The 27,420-nt window shown below is 39.3% G+C and overlaps 2 protein-coding genes across 3 annotated transcripts in view; one reads left to right on the top strand and one right to left on the bottom strand.

The window, feature by feature from the left end:
- Positions 1 to 21,033, top strand: part of LOC114645456 (leucine-rich repeat and IQ domain-containing protein 4-like) — a 31,459-nt gene extending 10,426 nt beyond the window's left edge. For both annotated transcript variants that reach the window (XM_051922885.1, XM_028793307.2), the window contains exons 3-6: positions 10,073 to 10,246; positions 14,345 to 14,483; positions 18,443 to 18,639; positions 20,805 to 21,033. In XM_051922885.1, coding sequence (XP_051778845.1) covers positions 10,073 to 10,246; positions 14,345 to 14,483; positions 18,443 to 18,639; positions 20,805 to 20,972 — 678 coding nt within the window. In that variant the 3' untranslated portion in view covers positions 20,973 to 21,033. The remainder of the gene's footprint in view (positions 1 to 10,072; positions 10,247 to 14,344; positions 14,484 to 18,442; positions 18,640 to 20,804) is intronic.
- Positions 21,034 to 21,827: 794 nt separating this feature from the next.
- Positions 21,828 to 27,420, bottom strand: part of lrrc31 (leucine rich repeat containing 31) — a 28,013-nt gene continuing 22,420 nt past the window's right edge. Inside the window, exon 11 of the mRNA XM_028794743.2 lies at positions 21,828 to 22,869. Coding sequence (XP_028650576.1) covers positions 22,514 to 22,869 — 356 coding nt within the window. The 3' untranslated portion in view covers positions 21,828 to 22,513. The remainder of the gene's footprint in view (positions 22,870 to 27,420) is intronic.

Here is a 27,420-nt window from a genome sequence, read left to right as displayed (position 1 = left end):
AAGTATTCACAGCGCATCATTTTTTCCACATTTTGCTATGTTACAGCCTTATTCCAAAATGGATTAAATTAATTTTTTTCCTCAGAATTCTACACACAACACCCCATAATGACAACGTGAAAAAAGGCTACTTGAGACTTTTGCAAATTTATTAAAAATAAAACAATTGAGAAAGCACATGTACATAAGTATTCACAGCCTTTGCTGTGAAGCTCGAAATTGAGCTCAGGTGCATCCTGTTTACTCTGATCATCCTTGAGATGTTTCTGCAGCTTAATTGGAGTCCACCTGTGGTAAATTCAGTTGATTGGACATGATTTGGAAAGGCACACACCTGTCTATATAAGGTCCCACTGTTGACAGTTCATGTCAGAGCACAAACCAAGCATGAAGTCAAAGGAATTGTCTGTAGACCTCCGAGACAGGATTGTCTCGGGGCACAAATCTGGGGATGGTTACAGAAAAATTTCTGCTGCTTTGAAGGTCCCAATGAGCACAGTGGCCTCCATCATCCGTAAGTGGAGGAAGTTCGAAACCACCAGGACTCTTCCTAGAGCTGTCTGACCATCTTAACTGAGCGATCGGGGGAGAAGGGCCTTAGTCTGGGAGGTGACCAAGAACCCGATGGTCACTCTGTCAGAGCTCCAGAGGTCCTTTGTGGAGAGAGGAGAACCTTCCAGAAGGACAACCATCTCTGCAGCAATCCACCAATCAGGCCTGTATGGTAGAGTGGCCAGACGAAAGCCACTCCTTAGTAAAAGGCACATGGCAGCTCACCTGGAGTTTGCCAAAAGGCACCTGAAGGACTCTCAGACCATGAGAAAGAAAATTCTCTGGTCTGATGAGACAAAGATTGAACTCTTTGGTGTGAATGCCAGGTGTCACATTTGGAGGAAACCTGGCACCATACCTACAGTGAAGCATGGTGGTGGCAGCATCATGCTGTGGAGATGTTTTTCAGCGGCAGGAACTGGGATACTAGTCAGGATAAAGGGAAAGATGACTGCAGCAATGTACACAGACATCCTGGATGAAAACCTGCTCCAGAGCGCTCTTGACCTCAGACTGGGGTGACGGTTCATCTTTCAGCAGGACAATGACCCTAAGCACACAGCCAAGATATCAAAGGAGTGGCTTCAGGACAACTCTGTGAATGTCCTTGAGTGGCCCAGCCAGAGCCCAGACTTGAATCCGATTGAACATCTCTGGAGAGATCTTAAAATGGCTGTGCACCGACGCTTCCCATCCAACCTGATGGAGCTTGAGAGGTGCTGCAAAGAGGAATGGGCGAAACTGGCCAAGGATAGGTGTGCCAAGCTTGTGGCATCATATTCAACAAGACTTGAGGCTGTAATTGCTGCCAAAGGTGCATCGACAAAGTATTGAGCCAAGGCTGTGAATACTTATGTACTGTACATGGGATTTCTCAGTTTTTTTATTTTTAATAAATTTGCAAAAACCTCAAGTAAATTTTTTTTCACGTTGTCATTATGGGGTGTTGGAAAAAAATGAATTTAATCCATTTTGGAATAAGGCTGTAACATAACAAAATGTGGAAAAAGTGATGCGCTGTGAATACTTTCCGGATGCACCGTACGTCTGTTCTAGAAATTAGGATTTAAAGTGCCACCCAGCAAAGCATGGTTAGCCCAGTTCTCTCCACTCACCAACACAGCGATAGTTTTGAACCAGTTCTCAACCCTGCAAATATCTAGACTTCTGTAGTCTGTAGCCAAGGAATTTACTTTTGTTCATCTTGCCGTTGCTCCACGTTCATCTCAAGCAGTCAGTATGATGGTTACTTGAACTCTCATTTCTGACAGTCCCTCTGTGGCTTGCTGCATCTTCACGCTACACATTATGAGATTATTCCAGTTACTGTTCTTGTGTTTTCTGCCTTTCATTTTCTTCTTTTTTCTTTCCTTTTTATTTTTTATTGAACTTGTTAAAAGCATGTAACATTCCATACAATCAAGTCAAACTTAACAAAACTAAATTCAAATCAGCTTCCATCCATGAGAAAGAGAGGAAGGCCAACAGCCAGAGCAAAACTGTTAAGAATAGTAAAGAGAGAAAGAAGTCTTTCTCCCCAATATAAATGCTTATTCTAAGATGTTATTAATTAGATTCTGCCAGGTTTTAAAAAGATTTTAAACAGATCCTCTAAGTGAGAATTTGATTTTTTCCAGTTTCAAATAGTATAAAACATCAGTTACCCACTGATGTAAAAGAGGTAGGTTAGGATTCTTCCAGTTGAGCAAGATAAGTCTACGTGCCAATAGTGTAGAAATTACAGTTTGGTTGTCCTTATCCACTTTAAGCCCATCTGGGAGTACACTGAACACAGCTGTTAATGGGTTAGGAGGGATTGTGACATCAAGGCTGTCTGATAGGCATTTAAAAATTTTGGTCCAAAATGATGCTAATTTGGTGCAGGCCCAAAACATGTGACCCAGTGAGTTACAGTTACCATCGTTTTAGTTAAAGACAGGTTCATGCCAGCTTTACAACATATCAACTCTGCTTCTTTCATAAACCATTTAAAAACTGGACTGTCTTCCAGTTGTGGACTTTGTCTTTATGATTTCCTTGTTGTTTATGTGTTTTGGGTTTTGCTGGGGAACAGTTTGTTTTGTGCATTGCTTATTGTTTCATATGGCATTTTTATCTGAATGCTCATTTCTTTTAAATATATATGTGTATGTATTTCTGTGTTTTGCTTAGTATTCTTTGTTTTATTTAATATCTTCCTCGTTTTCAATTTTCACTCTGTATATAGTTGTTTTTCTTGTTGATGGGTGGTGAGGGGCTGGATTCAGTGTAATACTGGCTAAGTTTGAACTTACACCAAGCTTATACTCCTATGGGGACTGGCCAGTGTTGTGACACTTTTGTATTCTTTTTTGAGGATTTGTTACAGTCTTTACATGACAGATACAAGCTGTCCTTCATATTATCTGCACATCAAGAATCTCTAGTTCGCATAAGTGAAGACAGGAACATGACTGAGTCTCTTTTAAATTACTTTAGCTTTCTCCATGTGACTTGTTTCCCACAATAAGTTCCAAAGCTTCATGGAAAAGCACATTCTAAAATGTCAGATGAAGCAGCTGCATTCTTACCTCCTTATTTAAATGTTGCCTACAAAAATTTGTTTAATAAATTATAACTTTTTACAATTTGGTTCCCTTTCAATTTTTTTTTTGTGGTTATTGTGAAATTCTTTGGGAATTGCTTTTTTTGCTCGGTGTTTTGACATGTGCTGTATCTGAAAAATATTTAAATTAAATTAAAGATTTTTTTTTATTTTCCCGTCTCTTTTTAATTCCATCTTGTTTTGTGGAAGGCATCAGAGTTTTACAGCTTGTGACTTTTATTACAATGCTTTGTCAATTGTGACAGTATTAAAGGTCATCACCATTCACTCTCTGGCCATCTGTGATTGGAAAAATATTCTTTACGTGTGGTGCGTTCTTTGCTTTATGCTTGTTTTGATTTTATGAAATACAGACTTGTTGTTTCAGTTTCCTCAAATACTGTTTTTCTGTCTAGGCTTTGACTAAAGATAGGACTGGTTTTTTGGTTACAAACGTTCGCTCAGTTTAGAGTTTCTTGTCATTTCCTGAGCTCTGTGTAAACAATATTTCTGCCTTCCCTGCTAAAGGCATAACAGAAGTGATAAGACTCACAACCCAAAGGACAACGATTTTGAAAGAAGGGTTAGAAAATGAACATACCAAGGGACAAAACAAAGAGTAGACAAATAAACGGGCCATGATCCTAACCAAAAAGTCAAAAACACCATTTGTTAAGGCTGAACTGGAGATCAAAGAAAGAAGCCAAAAATCCCAGATATGTAATCATGCTTGATTAAGGTTTATATGCAGAAACTTGTCAAAGACTGAAGCCCATAGCTGTTCTTTAGCAGTTGCTGGTGGATGGCATTACGTGCCGTCAGTATAGCAAATATGATGGTGCATCATTGTCACAACCTAACATAGCTACAGCTGTTAGAACAAGGAACAAAATAGCAGTGAACACAACCTACAATAAAGCACAAAATGGCAGTGCAAAACAATCATGACAACAACACAAGTGGATTTCCCACCCACATCCAACGGACAGGCATGTTGGGTTAATTCACATTTCGAAATATGCTCTGTGCGTGTGTGAGTTGGTTGTGCAATGGACTGCACCTGACGCTGCTAGGTTTACGTAGAACTGAGAACATTACATTATGTTACAGTGGCATGCAAAAGTTTGGTCACCCTTGCTTAAAATGTCTTTTACTGCGAATAGTTAAGTGAGCAGTGATCATCAAAAGGCATAAAGTTAAAGATGACACATTTCTTTAATATTTTAAGCAAGATTACATTTTTATTTCCATCATTCACAGGTACAAATAACAAAAAAAAAATTAAAAAGGGCCTGAAGCAAAAGTTAGTGTTTTGTCTTGGTAGAGTAATATTTTACTCTACTTTCCCCTTTTGTATTATTAATATGTAGCCTTAGTCAGAATGCCTCAAATCTCCCAGATTTACCACTGTTTATAAGGTATTGTACCATATAACTTCTCCCCACCTTCCCTTCTACATTTATAACCTCAGGCAATTAGGTGTAGTAAAAACAAGCAGGAGTTAAGTTACACTTTAATGAATGTATTATTGATAATATTCATAAATAATAACAATAAGCAAAGTACATTTGAATATTGGCAACCATACAATCTGATAAATGGTGATGTGTAGTTTCAGACGGCACACCAACTTGTTAGTTACTTAAAATGTCTCTAGTTAAGGCATCATTTGTGGTCAGCTTTCTTCAGAACAGGCTGCATGCCTGTCTCAATATGGCTGCCGAGCTGTGCTCTTCATTGTGTTGTACTTTTCAGTTCATGGTGTGTGAGTGAGATGCTCCTTCATCATTTGGTCAGATAGAAAGGGAGGGGTAAAGCAAGCAAATTTATAGATTTTCTGTCTAACCCCTACAGCCAACAGGGCATCATGGTACTTAAAGGCTTCTGATATAAGCCAATTCCAAACAGCCTTACTTCAGCCCAATGGGGCAACGAATACCCTCACACCAGCCCCCAAAACCTTTTGTTAAAATGATGGTTGCCAGCTAGGCAGTCTGGCTTTCCTGTGGGGGTTGATTGAGAGAGTCCTGCAGAGAACCATTTGCCAAACTTGCTTGAGGCACTTCCCCAAACCCTGTCGCAAAATTCACTATCCTGACTTAGTCATAAGGTGTAAACATGAAGGCTTCTCACTAATGTAACACTAATATTACATTGCTTTGCCTAAGTTACAAATAGAGACATACAAAATATTTATCAACTTGTATGCAAAATTTCATACCACAACGGTTAGTAACACCCTTTTTGGCACTTTCAGCTACATTGTTGTATTATAATGTGCTATTTGAATAAATGTTGTTGCCCTTGATGTTTTTTGGCAAGTATCACGGCTTGTAAACACTTTCTGTGACCAGCTAAGAGTCTTCCACTTGTTACGTGGTGTATTTTTGCCCATTTGTCCATGCAAAAGATTTCTAATTCTGCAAGATTCTTGTGCCGTTTTGCCTACACTGCTCTTTTAAGATCAATCCACAGATTTTCAATGATAATTAGGTCAGGGGAATGTGAGGGCCATGGCAGAACTGCCAGCTTGCACCTCTTGAGATATTCCACTGTAAATTTTGAGGTGTGTTTCATATCATTATCTTGTTGTACGACTCCTCCTCTTTTTAATTCCAACATTTTAACAGATGGTGTGATGTTTGCTTCCAGAATTTGCTGGTATTTATTTGAATCCATCCTTCCCTCTACCAATATCATGTACCCTGTGCCACTGGCTGTAACACGAGCCCAAAGCGTGATCGATTGACCACCATGCTTAATAGTTGCAGATGTGTTCTTTTCCTGGAATTCGGCACCCTTTTTTCTCCAAACATACTTTTGCACATGGTGGCCAGAAAGTTCTATTTTGACTTCTTCAGTCCACAGCACTCATTTTCAAAATGCATCAGGACTATTTAGATGTTCATTTGCAAACTTCAGTTGCTGAATTTTGTGGCTGGGATGCAGGAAAGATTTTCTTCTGCTGACTCTACCACGAAGGTCATATTTTTTCAGGTGTCCCTGCACAGTACAACAGTGGACCACCACTCCAGAGTCTGATAAATCTTCCTGAAGGTCTTTTGCAATCAAACAGAGATGTTTATTTGCCTTTCTAGCATTCCAATGAACAGTTCTTTCAGAAGGTTTTCTTGGTATTCCAGACCTCAACTTGACCTCCACTGTTCCTGTTAACTGCCATTTCTTAATGATGCTACAAACCAAGGAAACTGCTATGGGAAAATACTTTGCCATCTTCTTATAGCCTTCTCCTGCTTTGTGAGCATCAATTATTTTATTTTTCAGAGTGCTAGGCAGCTGCTTAGCGGAGCCCACAGTTTGAGGAGTATAAGAATTTATATTGCTTTACCGCTGGGGCTTCCTAACGATGATTGTGAACAAGCCATAACTCTAATGGGCTTTGGGAACTCTGAGACTCTGGGAAAACATCTGAGACCTCAAATATTTTGGGGTGCCCAAACGTTTTCACGGTGCTCCCTTCTTTCCTTTTTTTTCCACCAACTGTACAAAACAAAACCAATACACTAATGTGGAATAAAATGGTGAGAAGAAATGTGTCATCTTTCACTTTATGCCTTTTGGTGATTAGTTCATCTTCTGCTCACTTAACTATTCACATTAACAGACATTTTAAAGTAAGGGTGCCCAAACTTCTGCATGCCACTGTATGCTTTTTTACAGTGAGGTCTTCGGTGATATGTGTAAAATGAAAAGTGAAAAATGAGACATCAAGTCATGACTTGAAACTGCAGGTGCATTGATCTTGTGAATCTGTGTTGAGATCGCAGACTTATGTCAAGTGGCTTCAATTTTAATTCATTTATATACAGTGCCCTTCTCAAGGCAGCTGACAGCTTTGATTATTCTGTTTTATACACCAAAATGTAATGCCTGCCTTGTGACAAAACCAGTAGTCAACAATTATTATTGTTTCTTCTGGATATGCCCTTGCTTAAGGCACCTTACAACATAATAATATGTTACTATTGTTTACATAGGTACCTTTTATATTATGAAACAAAGGCAGGTGATGTAACTTGAGCAGGGACACAGAGAGGGTCAGAGGTGGGGAATGAACCCGCACCCAGGTAGTTTATGGTTAATTGTCCTCGACATTCGACTATGCCTGCTGAGCAATAGCAAAGAGCTTTACCTTCATCAATCTGAACACCTTATCCAAATGAATATCAATATATCTACCTATCTATCATTAGCTCGCCCATATCAATCTACAGTATACGCTTACAGTGTTCTCATTTCCACTATTAATGCAACATTTTTGAGACTGAATGTTTTCATGGTTTCAGCCATTATCTAATATTAAAGTGCAGCTGAGTAAATAAAAAATGCTTCTTTAACTTACATTATTTATTAAATTAATAAAGTTATTCAGCACTATGTGCAAAAGTAATTTTCCCCTTACACTAAAATGCTGCTTGTGCCATCTTTAACTGCAATGGTTGCAATGAAACACTTCCTATTGTTCAAAATCAGTCATTCACGTCACCACAGAAAAATGTTACCCCACTCTTTCTTGAAGAACTGCTTTAATTCCAAAACACTTCGCATTTCATTTCTGTTTGGGCGCCGTTTAACTCTTTCAGGGCTGATGTTGACTCTTGTCAAAATTCAGAAGTAGACGGTAATCAGCTATAAACTGCAACAAAACTCACCCTTACGTTTTAGTTTGACTCTCTTTGCTAGAAGGAAAGTTACATAGCTTTGTTGATTGAATCTCGATTCCCTACATGTGCATGAGTAGCGAAGAGTATACAACCTCTAAAAATGGCACCGACATCTGGCAAGAGACCAAAGCGAATGTGCAAAGCAAAATACTCCATGGACGTTTTACGTAATTTTGTTGAATAGGACTCTGGCCTGTCAGACTTTAAGTTTGATGCAAGTGATCTGGAGATGGATATCAAAAATGAAAGTGAGGTACCAGCATCATCTCGATCAGTCCCCAGCTGATCGTGGTGTTGAATACTTTCATGTAGCTGATGCACCTACAGCAGCATTTGCCTGGGAGGACCACCACTTATGATGACAAGAGGTACAAACCATATTGTGTCACACTGCAACCATCTCCACCACCCACCTGCTGTGCGAAGACAGTCAGGCAGCTGGCCCACCATGCATTCCTGTTGTCCAACAAGGTGTCCCCACGCAGCCACTGCCGCCAGAGATGCTGAACATGTGCCAACAGCAGCCACAGCACATAGCAACTGACGTTTTATGTTGACTTATGTGTGAGACCATTGCTTTGTGTGCTTTCCAGAAAACTGAGTTGTTTGAAAAAAATATTCAGCCCTCAAAGAGTTAAGGAATGAAATGAAGCAATTTAGAGGAACAATGAAGCAATTCAGGGGAACAAATCTTAAAAAAGCAATTTAATTAATACTGAAAGTTAATTAGCAGCACAAACCAGGTAATCATTGAAAAAAGGATTAGAATGAAAACCTGCAGCCACGGTGGTCCTCCAGGACTGGAGCTGGCGACCCCTGTATTAGAGCAGGGGTGTCGAACTCCGTGCCTGGAGGGCTGCAGTGGCTGCAGGTTTTCATTCTAACCCTTTTCCTAATCAGTGACCAGTTTTCACTGCTAATTAATTTCTTTTCCTTTCATTTTAATTTCCCTGTTTTTAAGGATATAGTCCTTTTAAATTGATTTTTTTTCTTCATTAAATGACAACCAAACTGAAATGAGACGTGAGACGAGCCAACAGATGACCAGTTAAATCGGGGCTTCAGACTCCAACCAATTTCACTCCAACCAGTTTCTTAATGAGTTCTTGCTGTTAATTAAACCCGTTATTTAATTCTATGGCTTGTTGCTGCTCTCATTCTGCTATAGCAGACATTTCCAAAACTGGTCATTTTCTGTTTTTTTCTAAGAACACCTTCAAAATGTTTTGGTGACCTGAGAGATCAACCTTACTGAGACCTTCACCTTTCTTTATGTCCACATATTGTGTGATGGGCACAGGTGAGCTGGTCATGGGGTGGCTCGTTTTGTGTCTCATTATTGTTTTGCTGCTTAAGGAACAAAATAATTCAGAGGTCAATTAAACTTAAGGCAAAAGAAGTTAATCAGCAACAAAAACAGGTCACTAATTAAGAAGATGGTTAGAATGAAAACCTGCAGCAACTGTGGCCCTCCAGGACCGGAGTTTGACACCCCTGCTCTAGAGGAACATTCCTCACTCCTTCTAGTGCTCCGAATGGCTTTGTAGACCATTCCAGTCTAATTAACATCAACAGCATTTTTTTTTTTACTTTTTTAGAAAATTCTTTTGATCCTTTGATCACAGCAGTATGTGCTTGTTGAATCTTTGTGGTGGCAACTTGATTTTCATGGTATGGGTCAAAAAAGTGAGTTTGTTTGACTCTGTAGCCAGACCTACTGTAGTTGTGTTCAGTCAGATGGCTCTGACTGTCCACTCTTATCTCTCTTGTGTTGACTTAACTAAGGGGCAATTACGTTTTCACAAAGTGCACAAAGTGTACTTTGTTAAGTGAATGAAAATGGTTTATTTAAAAAAAAGCATCTCTTTAGGTTCCCTTTACTTAATATGAGATTTTGGAGGATGATCTGAATGCATACAGTATTAAAATTTTGCAATAACAGATGAAATTAGCTCTCTATTTATTGCTCATCACCATCAAGCTTTTTATGCACATCTTTATTGCTTTCATTTTTTTGTTTGTTTTTGAGCATGCTTCGTCTTAAACAGCTCTCCTATTAACAGGCAGATCATTAAATGATGCAAGATAAAATGAAAGTTAATTGATTGATAATTTTAAAAAAATTATTGTCCTATGTTTTTATTCCCAACTCGTATTCCCATCTTGTGTCCTTGAATGATGTGGAAGAGTTTAAGAGCTGATACGGACATCCTGAATCAACCTTTGACTCCTCTTTTACTTTGCCTTGCAGCTACCTGCAGACATTAAACAGCTCACCCAGCTGAAGAGTCTGGGGTTGACCGGCAACAGGTTTGAAATTTTCCCAGAGGAGATCTGCTTCTTACCTGCTCTGGAGAAGCTCTACTTGGGGCAGGATGAGGGGCTGAAACTTACACGTCTGCCGGACACAATCTCTATGCTGCAGGTTTGTTACTTGTTATGTTTATTTCTGTAGTTTAAGGGTGACAACAGACTCTATGTCCCTTTGTCTTTTAAAATGGGAATGGTAAGCTGCACTAGAGTCACACAAACACAACTGACTGACACCTGCTTACATAGCATTTGCAACAAACATGACATTTTAAAAAAGTTAAAGCTTAAAAAGAAAGACACTGCGATAAGGAAACTGACAATGTTTTAGTTTGAGGAAGACAGAACAAAAATCTCTCAGTATCTTGATACTTGATAAAAACGATACTTTTAGAAAGTGATGAAAGGTGGGACTTTTAGGGTTTCTGATAGACATTTCTTTAGGAATAGTAAGTATAATAAGGTTAGCGCAATGATCAGTGCTGCTCCATAATTCCCTCTAACATGCCAAACGTGTGTTTAGAGCTAAATGGTGACCATACATTATCCTGGTTTTTGGAAGACAGACTGACACCTTGTCCGGAGATAGCTCCTACCTCCTAGCTACTTGTGACCCTGAACTGATTTAGGTGAAACAGTAACAGTGCTTCAGACGGTGGTCTGTAAATTATTACACAACTAGAGGCTAAACTGTACAGAGCTAAAAGAATAACGTGAAAGGAAACCCAATACAGATGTGCTGACCTTTGAAAAAATGATTTTAAAAGGAAAGAAAATATAATACTGCTTTAGTCACCTGAAGAACATCCAGTATGACAGGGGTAAATGCTGTAGTCACTGGAGTCCACATCACAGCTATGAAAATGTTTCTGTTGTTTGGGGTTATCATGAGTGACCTAAATTACTCCCTGGATACCAGGAGTGTTTTGGGAATTTGAACTGAAGTGGAAACTCTGAGACTGAATTTACTGCCCTAGGCAGTTGCCTAGAGTGAACTAGTAAATGGGCCAGCATTTAACAGCCATTACAAAAAAACTACAGAGGTTTCTAATGCCTTAGAGTCTTGTTACATTATTCAGATTTCAGTATTGTTAAGCCACAAGCCAGAGTGTCATTAGTTCATGTTGTAACAGCGTTATGGCAAAAAAAAGGACTGGTTCAGGTTAATAAAGCCTATCCTGTTACCACTGGGCACAATGCACGAAACATCCCACACCTCTAGTCAGTTATATGGGCCCAGTTTACACCCAGCAATCAACCTAAACTACATGTCTTTGGGATGTGTTGGGAAAATCGCTGCACCACAGAGAAAAACTCAAGCAGACAGAAGAAGAGCAATCAAGCTCGACCCTGACAGTGACTGGTATGGCATTTGAATATAGTCACCTGAGGATGTGAAGCAGCAGTGCTAACCACTGTGCCACCATACCATATCTCCTTATTCCCTGTGGACCCTAGAGGGCACTGTTGCAAATAGTGAAACAGAGGACAACACACCACAGTCCACTTTTGGAAGTTACCAGAAGGAAAGATGGTATCTGGTTCAGTAAAAATACTTAATGCTGAGATGTCCGTTGGTCACACAGAGACTCAGGAGGAGAACCAAGACCAGTTATCGCTAACAAACAAGAAGTTTAGACTTGATCAACATTTTCAGTTCAGTACAGGGTCATGAAGGATGGGAGTCTATCATTGCAATATCGTGTGCAAAGCAGGCACAAGTCCTGTGGCCTCATGTATAAAGAGTGTGTATGCACAAAAATGTTGCGTAAGAACGTTTCCACGCTCAAATCGCGATGTATAAAACCTAAACTTGGCGTAAAGCCACGCACATTTCCACGGTAGCTCATACCCTGTCATACGCAAGTTCTCCGCTCAGTTTTGCAGATTGGCGGCACCCAGCGTCAAAGCAGTGTTACTGTTCCTGTGTGGTTACCCTTTCTTTTTTAGATCCACATCCCTGACGCAGCTTTATAAATACACTGAAACTAACCGCATGTTGTTTATTAGTTTAATGCATCTGATTGTAATTAACTTGTAACAATATAATGGGTCCACAGAATGGTCAAACTATTCCAAATACCATAACTGCTTTAGCGTTGTTACTCTCACTGCACCTTCTTCTTCTTCTTCTTCTTTCAGCTGCTCCAGTTAGGTGTTGCCACATCGGATCATCTTTTTCCATATTACTCTCACTGCACCACTCGGAGTATTTATATCACTGTATCTGAGTGTGAATCACAGCTGTACAGCAGCTGATCGGAAAGAGAATTATCAGTATACAGCATCAAGCACACGCTGCCTCAGCCATGCTGTCTATATCCGACAAACGCTTCAGAGCCTTTCCTGTACTGACCTCGCGGTTCAAAAACAGTTTCATCCCAAGAACTATAAACGTACTCAATCAGTCCATTAAGTGCTCCTTGTGGAACTGTTTGTACTTATAAGTACAATTACCTCACTGTAAACTTGCATTACAGTTATAATATTGCACAACCTGAGCCGCTTTATAAAGCGCGTATCTAACATATGATGACGATATCATTTTTAAGATGAAATGTAGCATAATATGTTTATTATATTATACAGATAAAACTTTAACTTTAACTACACGGTGCTGCAGCACTAGCGAGCCGCTGGCGCTCCGTTCACGGATTGTTCCTGCCTCACGCTGTATTCTTGCTGTGGCTGGCGCGACACTGGAAGGATAGATAGATAGAATAATTAAACATGTACTACAAAGATATCTCAATGTTCCTTAAAAATTTTGAAAAATCGGCGCTCTAAGCTTACAGATGGCTTAATGTCTATTATAGAACTGATTGTGTGGCAACTGGATATTTGGACAAAGAAAAGTAAGGACAGGAATTGGAGGTTAGTACGTTTGAAAGAGACAGTAATGAGGCAATAAAGTATTTCATCGAAGGTCGCGCATGGCACAGCAAGCCTCTTGCGTGAGACATGAACAATCACTGCGCCACCGTGTTCCCATGTTTAATAACATGCTTTAACTCCTATCATAATGAAAATGATATCACATATACATCTCAGTATTTTAATTATTCAGAGAGCTGTAATATCACGAATATAATGGATTCTGTGTCCTGTCGGAAGAAGAGAAAGCCCGGAAGCATGTTGTGATTCACACACATAGAGCACATAGAAGATCAAATACAAAACAAAGCATTTAATATGCTACTTTAGTTCCGATGGGATTGAGAAACTAGTAAATTAAACGATTTAGGATGAAGTTTATGTTGTTCTACTTTAATGACAAAATAAACTACGTGATTAAAGTAGAAATTTAGAGATTAAAGTTGACATTTTGTGCTTTTTTCCCCACTGTGTGCCTTTTTTTTTTAGCTGTACCCTAATAAGCTTTCATGTGACACTCAGACGGTGGGCTATGACTCACCTTTTCACGGCGACTTTTATATCTGACAACTTCTTTTTTATTTCGGGCACTGTGCGACTTTGTGAACTTGAGCTTTGTCACTCAATCAACTTCCTTTTGTTGTTAATACCACTGTTTAAACCAACAAATAGTATGTTTTTCCTTGCCTCCACTTGGTATTCACTGAAATTCTTCTGTTTTCCCCCATGCTTTTGCCATTGTCATTTCACAGAAGGCTGACCTTAAGGGCTATTTATATTGATTTGCATATTCAAAGAGGCATAATTTTGGGAGGAGTTGGGGCGGGACAGAAGGCGTGTGCACGTGCGTTAGTTTTCACACTGACCAGGATTTATGGAGCTGAAGAACGTGGAAATTGGCGTTCGCACAGATTTATGCATCTGGATTTTTTTGTGCGTAAGCACATTTCCGCTTTTGTGCTTATATCATGTTATAGTGCGAATTCTATGCACGGTATTATGCATGAGGCCCCTGGTCTGTTGTCAGTTCCACCAGAGGCGTACTCACTCATACACCCACAGTTAGACACACCAGTCCATTAAGAGTTGCCAGTTAAGCTAAAGGGAAGAGGGAGGAAAGTCGAGTACTTGGTGAAAAACCTATGCACAGGTAAGGACAATGTGCAAACAACACCTAGACAAGCAGCAGTTCATGGGACTTTAAGGCAATGGTGGTAACGACTACAACAGAAAGCTGGAATTAAAGTGAGCCATAAGTAAATGATACAGGAGAGCATTTTTTGCAGTTAACTGGAAATAAGTATGCTTTAAGGATATGAGCCATCTTTCTATTCTTCAGAGCCTGAAAGAACTTTATGTGGAAAACAACAGCTTGACTGCTCTTCCTGCTGCCATTGGCACTCTAGCCAACCTGAACATTCTCGACTGTCATAATAATCAACTAACGGAGCTATCTGAGGGCATCTGTAACTTACAAGGTACTCATAAGTGTTGTGTGTGTGCGCGTGTGTGTGTGTGTGTGTGAGACAACTTAATCACCTTAATGGAGTGTAGGTGTCTGGATCCATCTCTGCCCTACCTGTCTTGCTGATGTCAATCCACAAGCGTAGTCTCTCCAAGTCGCAGACATGCAGCTCCTTTTCCCAGGTGTCCTTAAGGAAACATTGCTAATAGTCAGGAGAAATTGAAAGCCAGCCATTTACCACCCTTTATTTCGGTATCCACTTACTGCAGCCTTATGTTTTCAGTGAGGTCTTGGTTGGCAACTCCAAAGATGAAGATAAAGCCTGCAAGGGAGAGCAGGGTAAAAAGAAAATGACAAACAGGCAGAAAGTTGTGAATGTATTTTTTGAAAACCCCCACCCAGGTCCTCACAGACTGTACCCCTCCTGAATCTCATGTCTGGCAGGCTATTTTTGCACTATACACCTCACTCTGTGTGCAGCACAGCTCATGAATGTAAATGCCATTTAGCCACAGATGGTTCATGCTGCAATTTCTGTGGACTTCATGCTGCTATTGCTGTGGACATTTGTCATTCACTGAAAAGTTCATTCCACTGTTCGTAGACTGTGCGTAGACAAAGTCAAACCTGTGGTACCCAAGGATTCTCCAAAGAGACACAGTACCAATGGAGTCCAGTCTTCGTCTCAGGTCACCAGATAGCGTCCATGTCTTGCAACCATAAAGCAAGACAGGAAGCACCAGGACTCTAAAGACTTGGACCTTCATCTTTCTCCATAGATATAGGGAATGCCACACACCCCTGTCCAGCGACCTCATGACCCCCCCCCCCCCCCCCCCCCCCCCCCCCCCCCCCTCCCCCCCACACTCTCTGAATCCATCTACTGACTTCATAGGAAGAGTCACCGGAGACATGAATGTCACTGTTGAGGTAAGTAAACTTCTCGAGTAAACAAATTAAAATGTGGTATATACAGAAAAAGGGGTATGGGGGTCCTCTTTGAATCCAACCTGAGAATAGACCCCTGTAACTTAGATCAAATTGAACCAGCATGTTCACTGGTTCATGTTTAAATTGAAAGTAAGTTTCCTTTGTTGTCTTTGCACTGGCACAAGGAGAGTGATGGACAGCAGATGTACGGTAAAGTCCAAGACTGCACATAAACCCATCTACAAATGAATTCAGTTCTCACTGACACTCAAAGGGGGCTGATCAGAAGAAAATAACACTGTATAGTGGCCCCCAAGGGCGTCTGTGTAATTGGAATGAGAATATGACTGTCAGCAGCTGTGATCTGAATAGCTGAACATGGTGGTGTATGGGTGAAGGCTGCAGATTTTAAACTCTAAAAAGGTTTTGGTTTATCTATTGGGGTTAAATAGCCTCTCTTCATCAATTGTTATAGTTCATAAAAACTAGTTCATTAAAAATGCTATATGTTATTTTTCAATGTTGAATAGAAAGGGTTCATTATTCACTTCATAACCAATGAATTTTTTTTTAATCTGCAAACTACAGATCTAATGCCACTCATTCCTAGTGACGTCACCTGCAAAATAGCCACCAAACCTGGATGTTATGCCTCTCCATCATAGGGCTCAGTCATGCTTTCACCCAGACTCCCTCATATTGAACCACTTTTCATTCGTCCATCCGTTTTCTGGACCTGCTTAGTCCACAACAAGGCTTTTGGAACACTGCAACAATTTACATTGAAAGGAAACAGAATGGTCAGAGAAAACCTACACAAAGACTAATCTTGAACTCAAATCCACAGTGGCGGACGGAGGGGGCAGTCCGCCTTGGGCGGAACATTTTTGGGGGCGGCATTATTGGCTTCGTGTGTAAGCAGCAGGGTTCGGAAAAATATCACTCATGAATGAAAAAAGTAAAATTCTCTGATTTTTATCCACCAATGCTTCAAAATTAATTTTCAGACTGTCTTTCTATGACGGCATCAGACACAGCAGTTAAAATTTATGAGGCAATAACAAAAATAGAAATTAACATTACACCGCTAATAATTTCTAGAAAGATAAAAAACTAATTTACAATTTATAATTTTGTTTCGTTATGAATCCGAATGCGTTCTCGCTCTGCACAGAAAACATCCCCACCTATCACTTGTACACTACACTGGTTCTGGTTTTCGCAGCGTAATTATATTAAACTAATAATTAGAACACGGCTTATCAGTGCGTCTATACTATATTCTTGTCTAGTTGATGCTTATAAATAATTTTATGTGAAAAATTATTGCTGTTTCTCTATATATGAATAACTCTATACAAAATTTATCCTCATTTTTCTCTATGCGTCATTTTAATTTTCTATTTAAATAGAAAATTAACATATTCAGATATGTTGGAGGGCAGCAAATTGAAGCACCACTCCGCCCTGAGCGACACAAACTCTAGCTATGCCACTGCCACTGCACCACCCTGCCATCCAGATCTATTAGTAGTTTATCTTAATTACATTTTTCTTGGAGGTTTTTTTTTAGGTCCCCATAGGAAAAGAAAGTTAAGTCTGCTAGTGTTCCAGTCAGGTTTTTCTCAGGAAGACAGGGATTTAATGCATGCTCTCTTAATTAGAAAATAGTAATACATAGTGTGAAAGGATCAGACTCGACACACTTTAAAAGATTTGGGGCAGCCACCCATATATTATCCCTGGCTGCAATGGGTTTTGGAAGTAAGACAGTAGTGTCTTTGAAGGAGTTCAAACAAGAACCGATGATTAATGGTTAAGATGGTGGCTTTAAATGCCAAGATCGGAAGTGATGTTAGGGAACTGGAAATGACCTCCTTCTAGGTGCCAGAACCGGACGTGATGTTCTTCTAGCCGCCAGAACCAGAAGTGAAGTCTTTAGGGATGAGTCAGACAGGTTTTTTTGGTCTGTAGAGGTAACAGAAGAATGTTTACTGCACCCCACCACCCCCTGGCCTGGTGTGGAATTTCCCTCACTTGGTCCATACAGCTTCTTCCTTCTTGCACGTGTATGACAATAGACATTATATAAAAAACTGAATGTAAAACAACTGAACTAAGTACCTACTAAGATAACCAATAAGTAAAAGGGCAAGCTCAGTTATAGTGCACACCCTGGACCCTCTGGAGGTCACAGAGAATTAAAACAAATCTGAGTGCCAATATGAACAATGCTGCACATCCACACTCTGACACACTAACACTGAAGACTTTCAGCTAACAAATTATTCAGCAGAAGTGTGTCAAGAAAAACTACTGGGACTATTTTATACCAATAGCAATACGTCTGCAAAATGCCTCACTGGGACTAGCACTGCCAAGTCAGAAGTTTTCTTTTAAGTTTTCTTTTCTTTTGAATTCCTGTGTTTGTTCAGACCAAAGTGTCTGTTTATTTATTTATTTACTTACTTATCTATCTATATTTATTTATTTAAAGAGCTTCTGTTAAAAAACAAAATTCCCCCCAGGGACAAATATAGTTCTGTCTTTTTATACAGAAAGCCTTGGTACAGAAGAATAAAACACAACATTAAGAGCAGCATTCAATCATACGCAAACTGTCTATCCTTCAAGAGTCCTTCATTGTCCTAAGAACCTAAAGAATCCTGTAGTCTCCAGCACTGCAGATCACGTCAAACTTGTGTTAAGCATCCTCTAAACCCCTTAAAGTGATTTTTCAGGTGCAATACTAAATATTTCCTTTAAGACATGGATTGAAAAGTATGAAAGCTTTGAATTTCAGGTGTCTTTTTCATTAGCTTAATCATGCCAGATATCACGTTTGTGTTTCTGTGCCCCTGCTTAGTCCACATCCCCTTGTAACCTGACCTTATAAATGGGAGTTTCTTGGGTGTTGTCTTCTGGCTTGGTGTAGAAGGTACAAAAAAAGGTGGATGGATTCTGAATGAGAACTGCTGCAATGCATCTGAAGAGTTGTTACTGGTTTTCTCTTACTTAACATTTCTCATTTGAATTACACAGCTTTAAAGAGGCTCTTCATTCAGGGCAACCAGCTGAGTCAACTTCCCGATGATTTTGACCAGCTGCAGAACCTTGAAGTACTTCAGCTGGAGGGTAACCCACTTTCAGATCCCCCGATGGAAATATGCACGATGGGAATTGTGGCCTTGCACAAATACCTTCAAGACAAGAGGATGCGGCAGATCAAAGCCACAAAGGTACCGTAAGCGACAGCTTATAAGCTGTATAGTTCACAGGAGTGGACACTTGAGTTTTAGATCAAATTATTTCTGAAAAACTGTCACTCAATGTGCTCACATGTACTTGGGTAACGGTTATTCACACAAATCTGGTTTCTAAAATGCCATGCAAACCTTTACTCCGGTTAGAGAAACTGAGTTTTTGGTCCCTGATAAACCTCGTTAATGCACACAGATTTCTCCATGAGTAACCTGGTTATTTTGCCATGTAAGCACTTAGCCACATTACAATTTAGCATTTTGCAGTCTGTGCATGTCTGTTGCATTCTGTTCACCTGCGTATATTAGCTTTGCAAACACTTTCAGCAGCCACAGGTAGAAGCGTCCACAAGATAAATTTCTTGAGGCAAATATTCAAGCAACCGCATTATTCCTTCTTCTGGTTGAAATAATCTGTCTCAGTATTTCAGAAATTGATAGATTTATGTGGATGAGATGAACGTATAGCAGTGCAATGTACTGTAAGTAGCAGTGTTGTGGATAACATATGAAATGTGCTGTGTAATCTGATTGCTTTTTAAAATAATAACCAACCGAACACTATAGTTATTTTTTGAGGTAAAAATACCTGAGTTATTATTATCCCTGCAGCACTGGGTGTAAGACCAGAAGCACATTTTATAGGGCTCAATTGCTCAACCAAGAAGAAGAGCGTGCTGTATGCAGCCCAGTAGCAGAAACCTATAAAATATTAGTTTAGTTTTAATCCAGCAATCTGCTATATATATTGTAGGGGACGGCTGGGAGTCTGGCCTGGTCAGGATGCCCTCAACCTGCAAGGGCAGGGGGAGACAGCTTATATGAGGCTTTGTCTCCCCATGGACACTAGATGGCAGCCAACACAGGCTGGAATCCCTGCACGAGTGCCCACAAGACATGCCAGGTGTTGCAGTTTGAAAGGACATCCCTGTTGACTCCCGTGGGGTCCGCCAGGGAGAGCTTTGGGATTTGGGCGTCCCTACTTCGTAGGGCTCCAACCTAACTCAGAAGCGCTTTGGAGTTGCAGCTTCATACCACCAGACGTACTCACAGGGATTGGATAAAAGGGGCTGCCACAGAGTCGGGAGGAAGGAAGCCAATGATTGCATGGAGGGGTGGAGACAGCGGCAAAGAGAGAGACAACACAGAAAAGCATTTCTGTGTGCTTGCTGTGTTTATTGTACTTGGCTGTGGTGGGAAATACTTACCTGAAGAGTTTCCCACAATAAAACTTTTTCATTCATTTACACTTGTGTCCAAGCCTTTATGTTGGGTGTTTGGGGAGCTGCCAGAGTTCGTAATGCAAATCATTAGTGGCTTAGGTAGAGGAACGAAAAAGGGGATGGAAAGTATTCAATTCACAGCGGATGAAGGACTAAATGGATTTACAAAACACAATAAAATGATCACAGTCTACGCCCTTGTTTTTGGATTCATGATGACATTTAACTCTTTTTTGCACAGTTTAATGTTGGAGCATTTTGCCAAATAAGAACTCTAGCAGCATACTTGTGCATGTAAACAGAGGTTTTTGTCTTAACAGGGTTATTCACCTGATCCCAGTGTTGTGTGCATACGCAAACACACTCAATGCCATCTTAAGTCCCTCTGGTAAAGTAATTTGAAACAGTAGTTTATTTAGACACTGCACAAATTCATAATGCTATCTTGAAACTCTGCATGCCACACTCAGCGGTTAGTTTGAATATGGGTATACAGACTTCACCAATATGTACTTTGTCATTAAGACTTGAAGAAGTCATGCCACCTTATTTAGCTGTCCTGACATAGTAGGCAAGTGGCTTATAGTTTTTAAATATTGCCATTGATTTACCCTTTTTGAAACCTGGCCATCAAGTACCTTCATTTCACTTTTTCCCCCCAAATTCTCAATGAATGTTATATACTGTACATACAAAAAAAAAATTACGAGGCAAGTATTGTGCATTAATGTGATAACTGAATAAAGCCAAGATTGCTAGTTGGAGAGGGTGCAAATTCATCACAAAACGTCCTTTTGAAATGAACCAGAGCAATGTTCTTCATGATCTTGTATTTCTTGTGCATTGTCCTTAGCATGTAAAATGAATTTATGTGAAGCTTGGTCACTGGCCTAACAAGTTGTTTCTGCAATGCTATTACAGATTCAGGCATGGTGGCGGGGCTTGATGGTGAGAAGGGGCCTAGGCCCATTCAAGGAGCTCTTTGGGCAAAGAATGGCAGCCATCAAGGGCAAAGGAAAAAAAGGTGCACCAGCCAAAGGAAAGAAAGGAGCAGCAAGCAAACCAGCAAGTGGCAAGAAAAAGAAATAAACAAGAAAAGAAGTTTGGAAAGTTTTTGATATAATAACTGCTTCTGTCAGGTTTTCTTAATAAACTATTTTAGTTATTGAAATGTGGATGTATTGTGAACTTCAGAAATGTTCTAATGATGAAAATTTCTTTGTTATGCCATCCATTTATTACCCAAAAATGTTTTCCTTCATTATAGGGCTGTCAGAGTGTACCCTAACAGTATTTCGCACAAGTCAACATTCGGATCTTGATTAGACATTTACACAACACACAGAATTGCAAAATGGCTAATTTCCAGTATTATAAGCTGAATTAAACACTAACAGCAATAAAAACCACCACTGTCTGGCAGTGGTATATCTACAACCCTCAGGCTTAAAGTTCTTAAAAAAATGTGTCATCTATAACTCAGACATGAAACAAATTTAGGAGAAAATGTAGTGATGACAAATTTGAACAGTAAAAATGATCAGAATAGTCACCTGGTAATAATAACATTCTTAGCATACAGTATCGGGAGTGACTTAAGCTTAGATGTCACCATGTAGACTGTCCAAATGAGAATATCTTAATAGACCAAAAGAGAGGGGCAGTGCGGGGTTTTCATACAGCTGAATCACCTTATTAATTTCTTAGCAGAATGGCATTCTAGCCATGAATCTCACTATAATGATCTAGAGGGTTAGACGTTAAGCACTGGACTCTGCTGTATCATCAGTCAATATCCAGTGGTCATCAAAAAGGCTACCAGAACCCTGTATGAAGGGTCAAAGTCAAGAGACTGAGATTTAGTTATAGAATGCACTCAACAATTCTAAGTAAACAGTTTAAGAGCAAACATAAAAAAGTGTTGAAGATGCTGCTGGGAAAGCATAAGGCTGATGTCAGCTGTAGGTGTAATACAAGTCCTTCATCAAGAATGTGGGAACACAGTTGGGTATAGTTTATGAATACAATTCATACTGTTGACTAAAGATGCATGAAATAAGTTACTAAGATGTGTAATAAAAAGCAGCACCTCAGAGATCTTAAAATCTTGATACACTGTATTATTATACTGTGTATACACATTACGTGAATATAAATAAATAAATTATGTTGGACTTAACTTGAAATTCAATGTTGCAATGTGCTTGTAGAAACTGTAAAATGATTTGGCTAAAAAATCATCATGAGTATAATTTAACATAAAGTCTACTCTCACAAGATACCCAGCTCCTTCCAACTGCTCCCATCTATTAATCATTGCCAGTCTTGAGGCAACAATTTCACATTATACCAAAAACAAAATCTAAAATATACACAATAGGGTATAAAATCTTATGGTCTGCAATCAGCCACTGTTTAGCGTAATGATAACAAATTGTTAGCCATTAACAGAAAAGCAGTCATTAGGCAGAATGTCAACCTTTGCTACTTATTGCCTTCACTTCACCTCTAAAATCATTTGTGCTCCATCTTCTTATTCCAGAAGTATGAGGCTTGAAGGCTTATTTTTAATGAAAGAAAAGGAGAGCATGCAGGATTCCTCCTGGTCTACATAGCCACGAATGTGCTGTTCAGGCAACATCTACAGGAGCATGTTGTTCTTTCTGCGCTGGTTCACTAAAGTCAAAGTGAACCTTGATATTGTGACTTTTACTGAAGGTTTCCAGAGAGGCAGTCTGAAGGCCAGACAGCAGCCATCTGTGCAGCCCCAGTTCTCTCAGGGCAGAGGTTCCAGTCAGAAATGTCTTTAGGCTTGAGAACCATGGAGTACAGTCCCTTCTTGTGGAGGGCCGCAAGCTTATATCTAGCTCTGTCAGGTCCTTCAGAGTGTTTGCATTTTTAAAGAAGTGGTCCCAGCCTTCATCTTCCACTGTGTCATTGTATGTCAGATCCAGTTGTTTAAGGTTAACCAGGTTCATTAATGACACTGAAAGAAACGAAGACATTAATGGGTGACAGTGTTATTGAAATACTACAAAACAGTTTTCATCAGTACGTTCAGTCACTCCTTTTTTACCACACTTATTCAGCTCAAACAGCCAGTGCCTACACCAACAGCACTCAATGCAAGGCAGGACCCTAACCTGTACAGGATACTCATTAGGTACACTCACAAAAAAACTTACTGGGAAAAGAAAACCAATTTAGTCACCAACTAACATAACAGACATCTTTTGACATGTGAGAAGAAAAGTGGAACACCTGGACAAAAACTTGATATCGACATGGAGACAATATATACTGTAAACTACGCAAGCAGTGCCTGGACTGAGATTTGAATCCATGATTCTGGAAACTTGAAGCATCACTAACCACTTTGTCATCTAACATTGTAAGTAAAGCCATCAAATCATGCAGACAACATGTACAGTATATTCCTATTAAACCTGACATCACTGAAGTTCCACAGCTTACAGAACAAGAATATGAGCACTGACAATAAGTGTTATGAAAGGCTATCTCTAGCCAAATAAGAATATTGAGGAAAAAGATAGAAATAAAAATTTAAAAGCAAGTTTGATCAGGGACCACAAAGTTTAAGATCCCATGACACATACAGTATGCTGCTGTCAAGTAGCACCTCTTAATAATGTTAATCTGTTGTGGTAATAAATAATGCTGTTTAATAAAAGTGACAGCAGCATTTGCACTTACACAGTTGTAAATGAAGCATTTGTGATGACTTGGATTACAATCTCAAGTACACATCACCAACAACTTTCACCTCTGCTAAGTTAAAGCAGTTTAAAAACAAGCTATACTAGATAACTCAGTTCCAAATATCAGGTTAATGGAAAAGTTCCTAGGTCTCTAGGAACATGCCCAGATTTCTCTCCGAGACTGAAAAGTAAATTAAGAGAATGTCAAATTGGCATATACAGTAAATGTGCATAACATTAACCAACAACCGCTAAAACACATTCAGTCAAGTACTATTTTTCTTTTTTGAAGAAACTAGATTCCTGCTAATATTAATAGAATTTAGCTAAAGACAAGAAATACAGGTTCAATGTCCCAGAATGCAAGTAGTAATATACTGAAAATGTAATTTCCCCCATGCAATACATATAACCTGCAAGCGGCTTCCACTAAAAAAACATTTTCAACATTGACGTGTCAAAGGCTGTGAAATAAAAAAAAAAAACATTCAAATCCACTGAAGTACCAAATTGTTGCCTCTACATGCATCTCTTCACTGCTGATGACAGCAAGAAAGAAAAGTGATGAAACCAATGACTGTACAAAAATTTCTTTACTTAGCATTTACGTGTGAATGCAATATATTCTTTGTTTCACCTATTTGCCGTGGAAGCCAAGGGAACGGAATTTGTGGAACCCTAGTTCAGATAATACAAGTATAGTTCTTTCTGACATAGCAGAACAAGCATTCCCTCTTTTTTAAAAGCATTCTTCATTACTAAGAATAGATAAAATGGCAACAAGCATGAGTGTTAAGTTCCATTCTATTTTTTTGTGCAATTTCTGATGTTTGCTAAAAAATACAGTGGCTCCAGAAACACACAAGGTTATCATGGTAAACTAAAATTATTGAAAAAGCATTTTTGTAAACTGAAATAAAATTTAAATTAACAAAAAACTAAAATGATACAAAATGCTTACAGTAGCTGAAAAGATTAACTGAAATAAAATATTAAATGACAAAAAAATTTTCAATTTTTGTGATTATACTTCTATGGTAGAATGCATTTTTGCATTTTCCGTAAACTTCCTGGCCTGGCCCTGTAGGTGGTAAAATTCAATATACCTGTATAAATTTTCTCTGACTAAAATGGCATCAGCCATAAACATGGCGGGAAGAAAACGACAAAGTGCTGCGTGGTAACTTTTCCCCCCTGAGTATAACACTGAAAGCAATAATAGCAAGTGCACGGTGGTACAGCAGGGTATGTTGTGTGCTGCACTGATTAAGGGTAAAAACCTGACAAACCTTAAAGTTCACCTAAATAGCCATCAAAAATTAGCCTATGATCTATTTCTGGGCAAACTAAAAGACAGGCTGAAAAGCGCAAACAATCGGAGCACACATGCAAGTTCAAGTCCACATAATACAAGACAGCAAACATTAACATCATGTTTGCAGTGGACAGCAGCTTGGGGAGCAAACTCGACTGAATATCTAAAATGCAAAAAAACAGTAAGTAAACCTGTTTATTGAAACTAGCATAAGTCTATAAGGCTATGTGACATGCCATCATACAGAATATGTGTTTCTTCTCTTGACTCACAATTTAACCTGCCATGTGCTACATAAATAAATGCACACATCACACATAAAATTGATACAGCAATACAACATGTCCAAGAAATTATCAAACAAGAGCAAAAAGTAAGCCTTTGTGTAGTGGAATGCTGTAAAGACAGTCTAACAGTTTAATTTTTGGGAATCTTTGCATGCTTTTACCGTTCACCAACAAATCAAACAAACCATGCTTTGTCAAGTTTACATCAAATATGTCATCCACACACAGGTGAAGCTTTGGCAAATGCTGTCGGCTGTACTCTGGATGAATGGAACATACAAGAAAATATCCATCCATCCATTATCCAACCCGCTATATCCTAACTACAGGGTCACGGGGGTCTGCTGGAGCCAATCCCAGCCAACACAGGGCGCAAGGCAGGAAACAAACCCCAGGCAGGGCACCAGCCCACCACATACAAGAAAACAAAGTTATGATAATAGTGACACACAATGGAGCAAAAACAGAGTAAAAACTGTATATAACTGTATGTTGTGGAAAGAACGGAGGTGAGGAGACTATTATAATTGACAATTGAGATACAGATATATAAGATATGCACTATATGTTATATTAATTTCTTTTTTCCATCCTTCCTTTATTGAACAAGAACTTTGTGCATATTTAATATGAAACAAATAACCTCTATGCATAGAAGAGCCCGTCCTAATATGTTTGTAGCAAAATTCATACAGGTGTTTGTTTAGATAGAATAAAAATATATTGTTAATTCTGCACAACTATTTGGTTAAAGCAAAGTTGTATTTTTTATTTATAAATTGGCATGCTAATTAAATATTTTAAACACTGTTAAAAACTTTAATGTATTAGGTAGAAATTATGTAGTGCCAAAATAATTTAAGGACTTTATGAAAGAAGAGATGGGAAAATGTGTTTTGCACGCATTACTTGCTAGCCTCAGACATACTGGAATATCTGTCACTCTTGCAACTGGTTTAAATCCTGAGATTAAAAAGGGAGAAAATGGAGAAATGTACACATACCTGAACAAATATTTTTCATTAGAAAACTGAATGGTACCATGGAGCCTAAGTGTTTTTGAGAATTTGATTCAATTTTACTGGTACATTCACTCTTAGCTTGCCTATGTGCACTGGCCACTCCTTCTCTTCTAAGATGAGTTAATACAACAGTTATTTGTATTTACTGAGGCAGTGGACCACAAACACACCATAGCATAACTACAAGATGAGGCTGCATAGGTTCTAGCAGTTTCAGAAAACTCCACAGTTCTATAGAAAGACAAGTTATTAACTATAAAAATGATTAGCTTAAACTCAGAAAACCACTCTTGACCATCTGAAAGTAATCCACTTGCAGAAATATCTGAAAAAAAGTTAGGCACGGTGTTTTCACTGGCACTCCTGTTTAATTCTGGCAAGCCAGAGTGGCTGTGTATCTTACCCGTGTGACTTTGGATATTGTGTGTACCCCAAACTCACAAGCATTTATTGGATTGGGAAACAAATGATCACTTCTCCAGAATACAGAGTTTTCTTCAAAACGAACAGAAGGATGAATAATCAAATCACTCTAACAATCAGGCTCTGTTTTGTATTAATGTTATGGTGAGACCTTAGAAATGTAAATTGTATTCATTGCTTGCTTTATACAATTTAAATTTGGATACATAGTTTGCATTCAAAAGTGTAGTTTATTCCACATAAATGATCATAAAATGCAAGTATCTTCTAAAATTGTTAATTTTCAGTGCTAGCGAACCCGCGGTGTAGTATACGCTGCATAATTATTTATTGATGGGTGAACACTTCCTGAAAGACACAGTTGTCCAAATGGGGTGGGTTTGAGGATACGACTGTAAGTGCATGAAAAGATGGAACTCTGGAGAGAGCAACATACAATTGTCCGTGACTGAAAACTGGAGGACCACCGCCGCGCCTCCACCTCCCAGAGCTAGTGATGGGGCTGGACGGCGCATGGGGGCGGAACAGGGGGAGACGGGAAGGACGCACATTCTGCCCCGGCCCCCTCGCCTCTCCGGAGAGAGGGCAGGGAAGCGGGTCCGAGAGGTTTCGGGTCCTAACCGTCTAACAATGGGTCTGTAACACGTGTAACACCAGTGTTTTTGTTGGCTTGTCTTTGTAACGTTTGTTCCTCGTGACCCTCATGAAATAAGATGATTTGTTGTTCCGGCAAATGAACTAGTAATCGTGTAATCACGTGAGATTTTTCTG

This window comes from Erpetoichthys calabaricus, chromosome 2 (assembly GCF_900747795.2).
Source record: "Erpetoichthys calabaricus chromosome 2, fErpCal1.3, whole genome shotgun sequence".
Taxonomy (NCBI): domain Eukaryota; kingdom Metazoa; phylum Chordata; class Cladistia; order Polypteriformes; family Polypteridae; genus Erpetoichthys; species Erpetoichthys calabaricus.
This window is presented reverse-complemented; position numbering and strand designations above follow the sequence as displayed.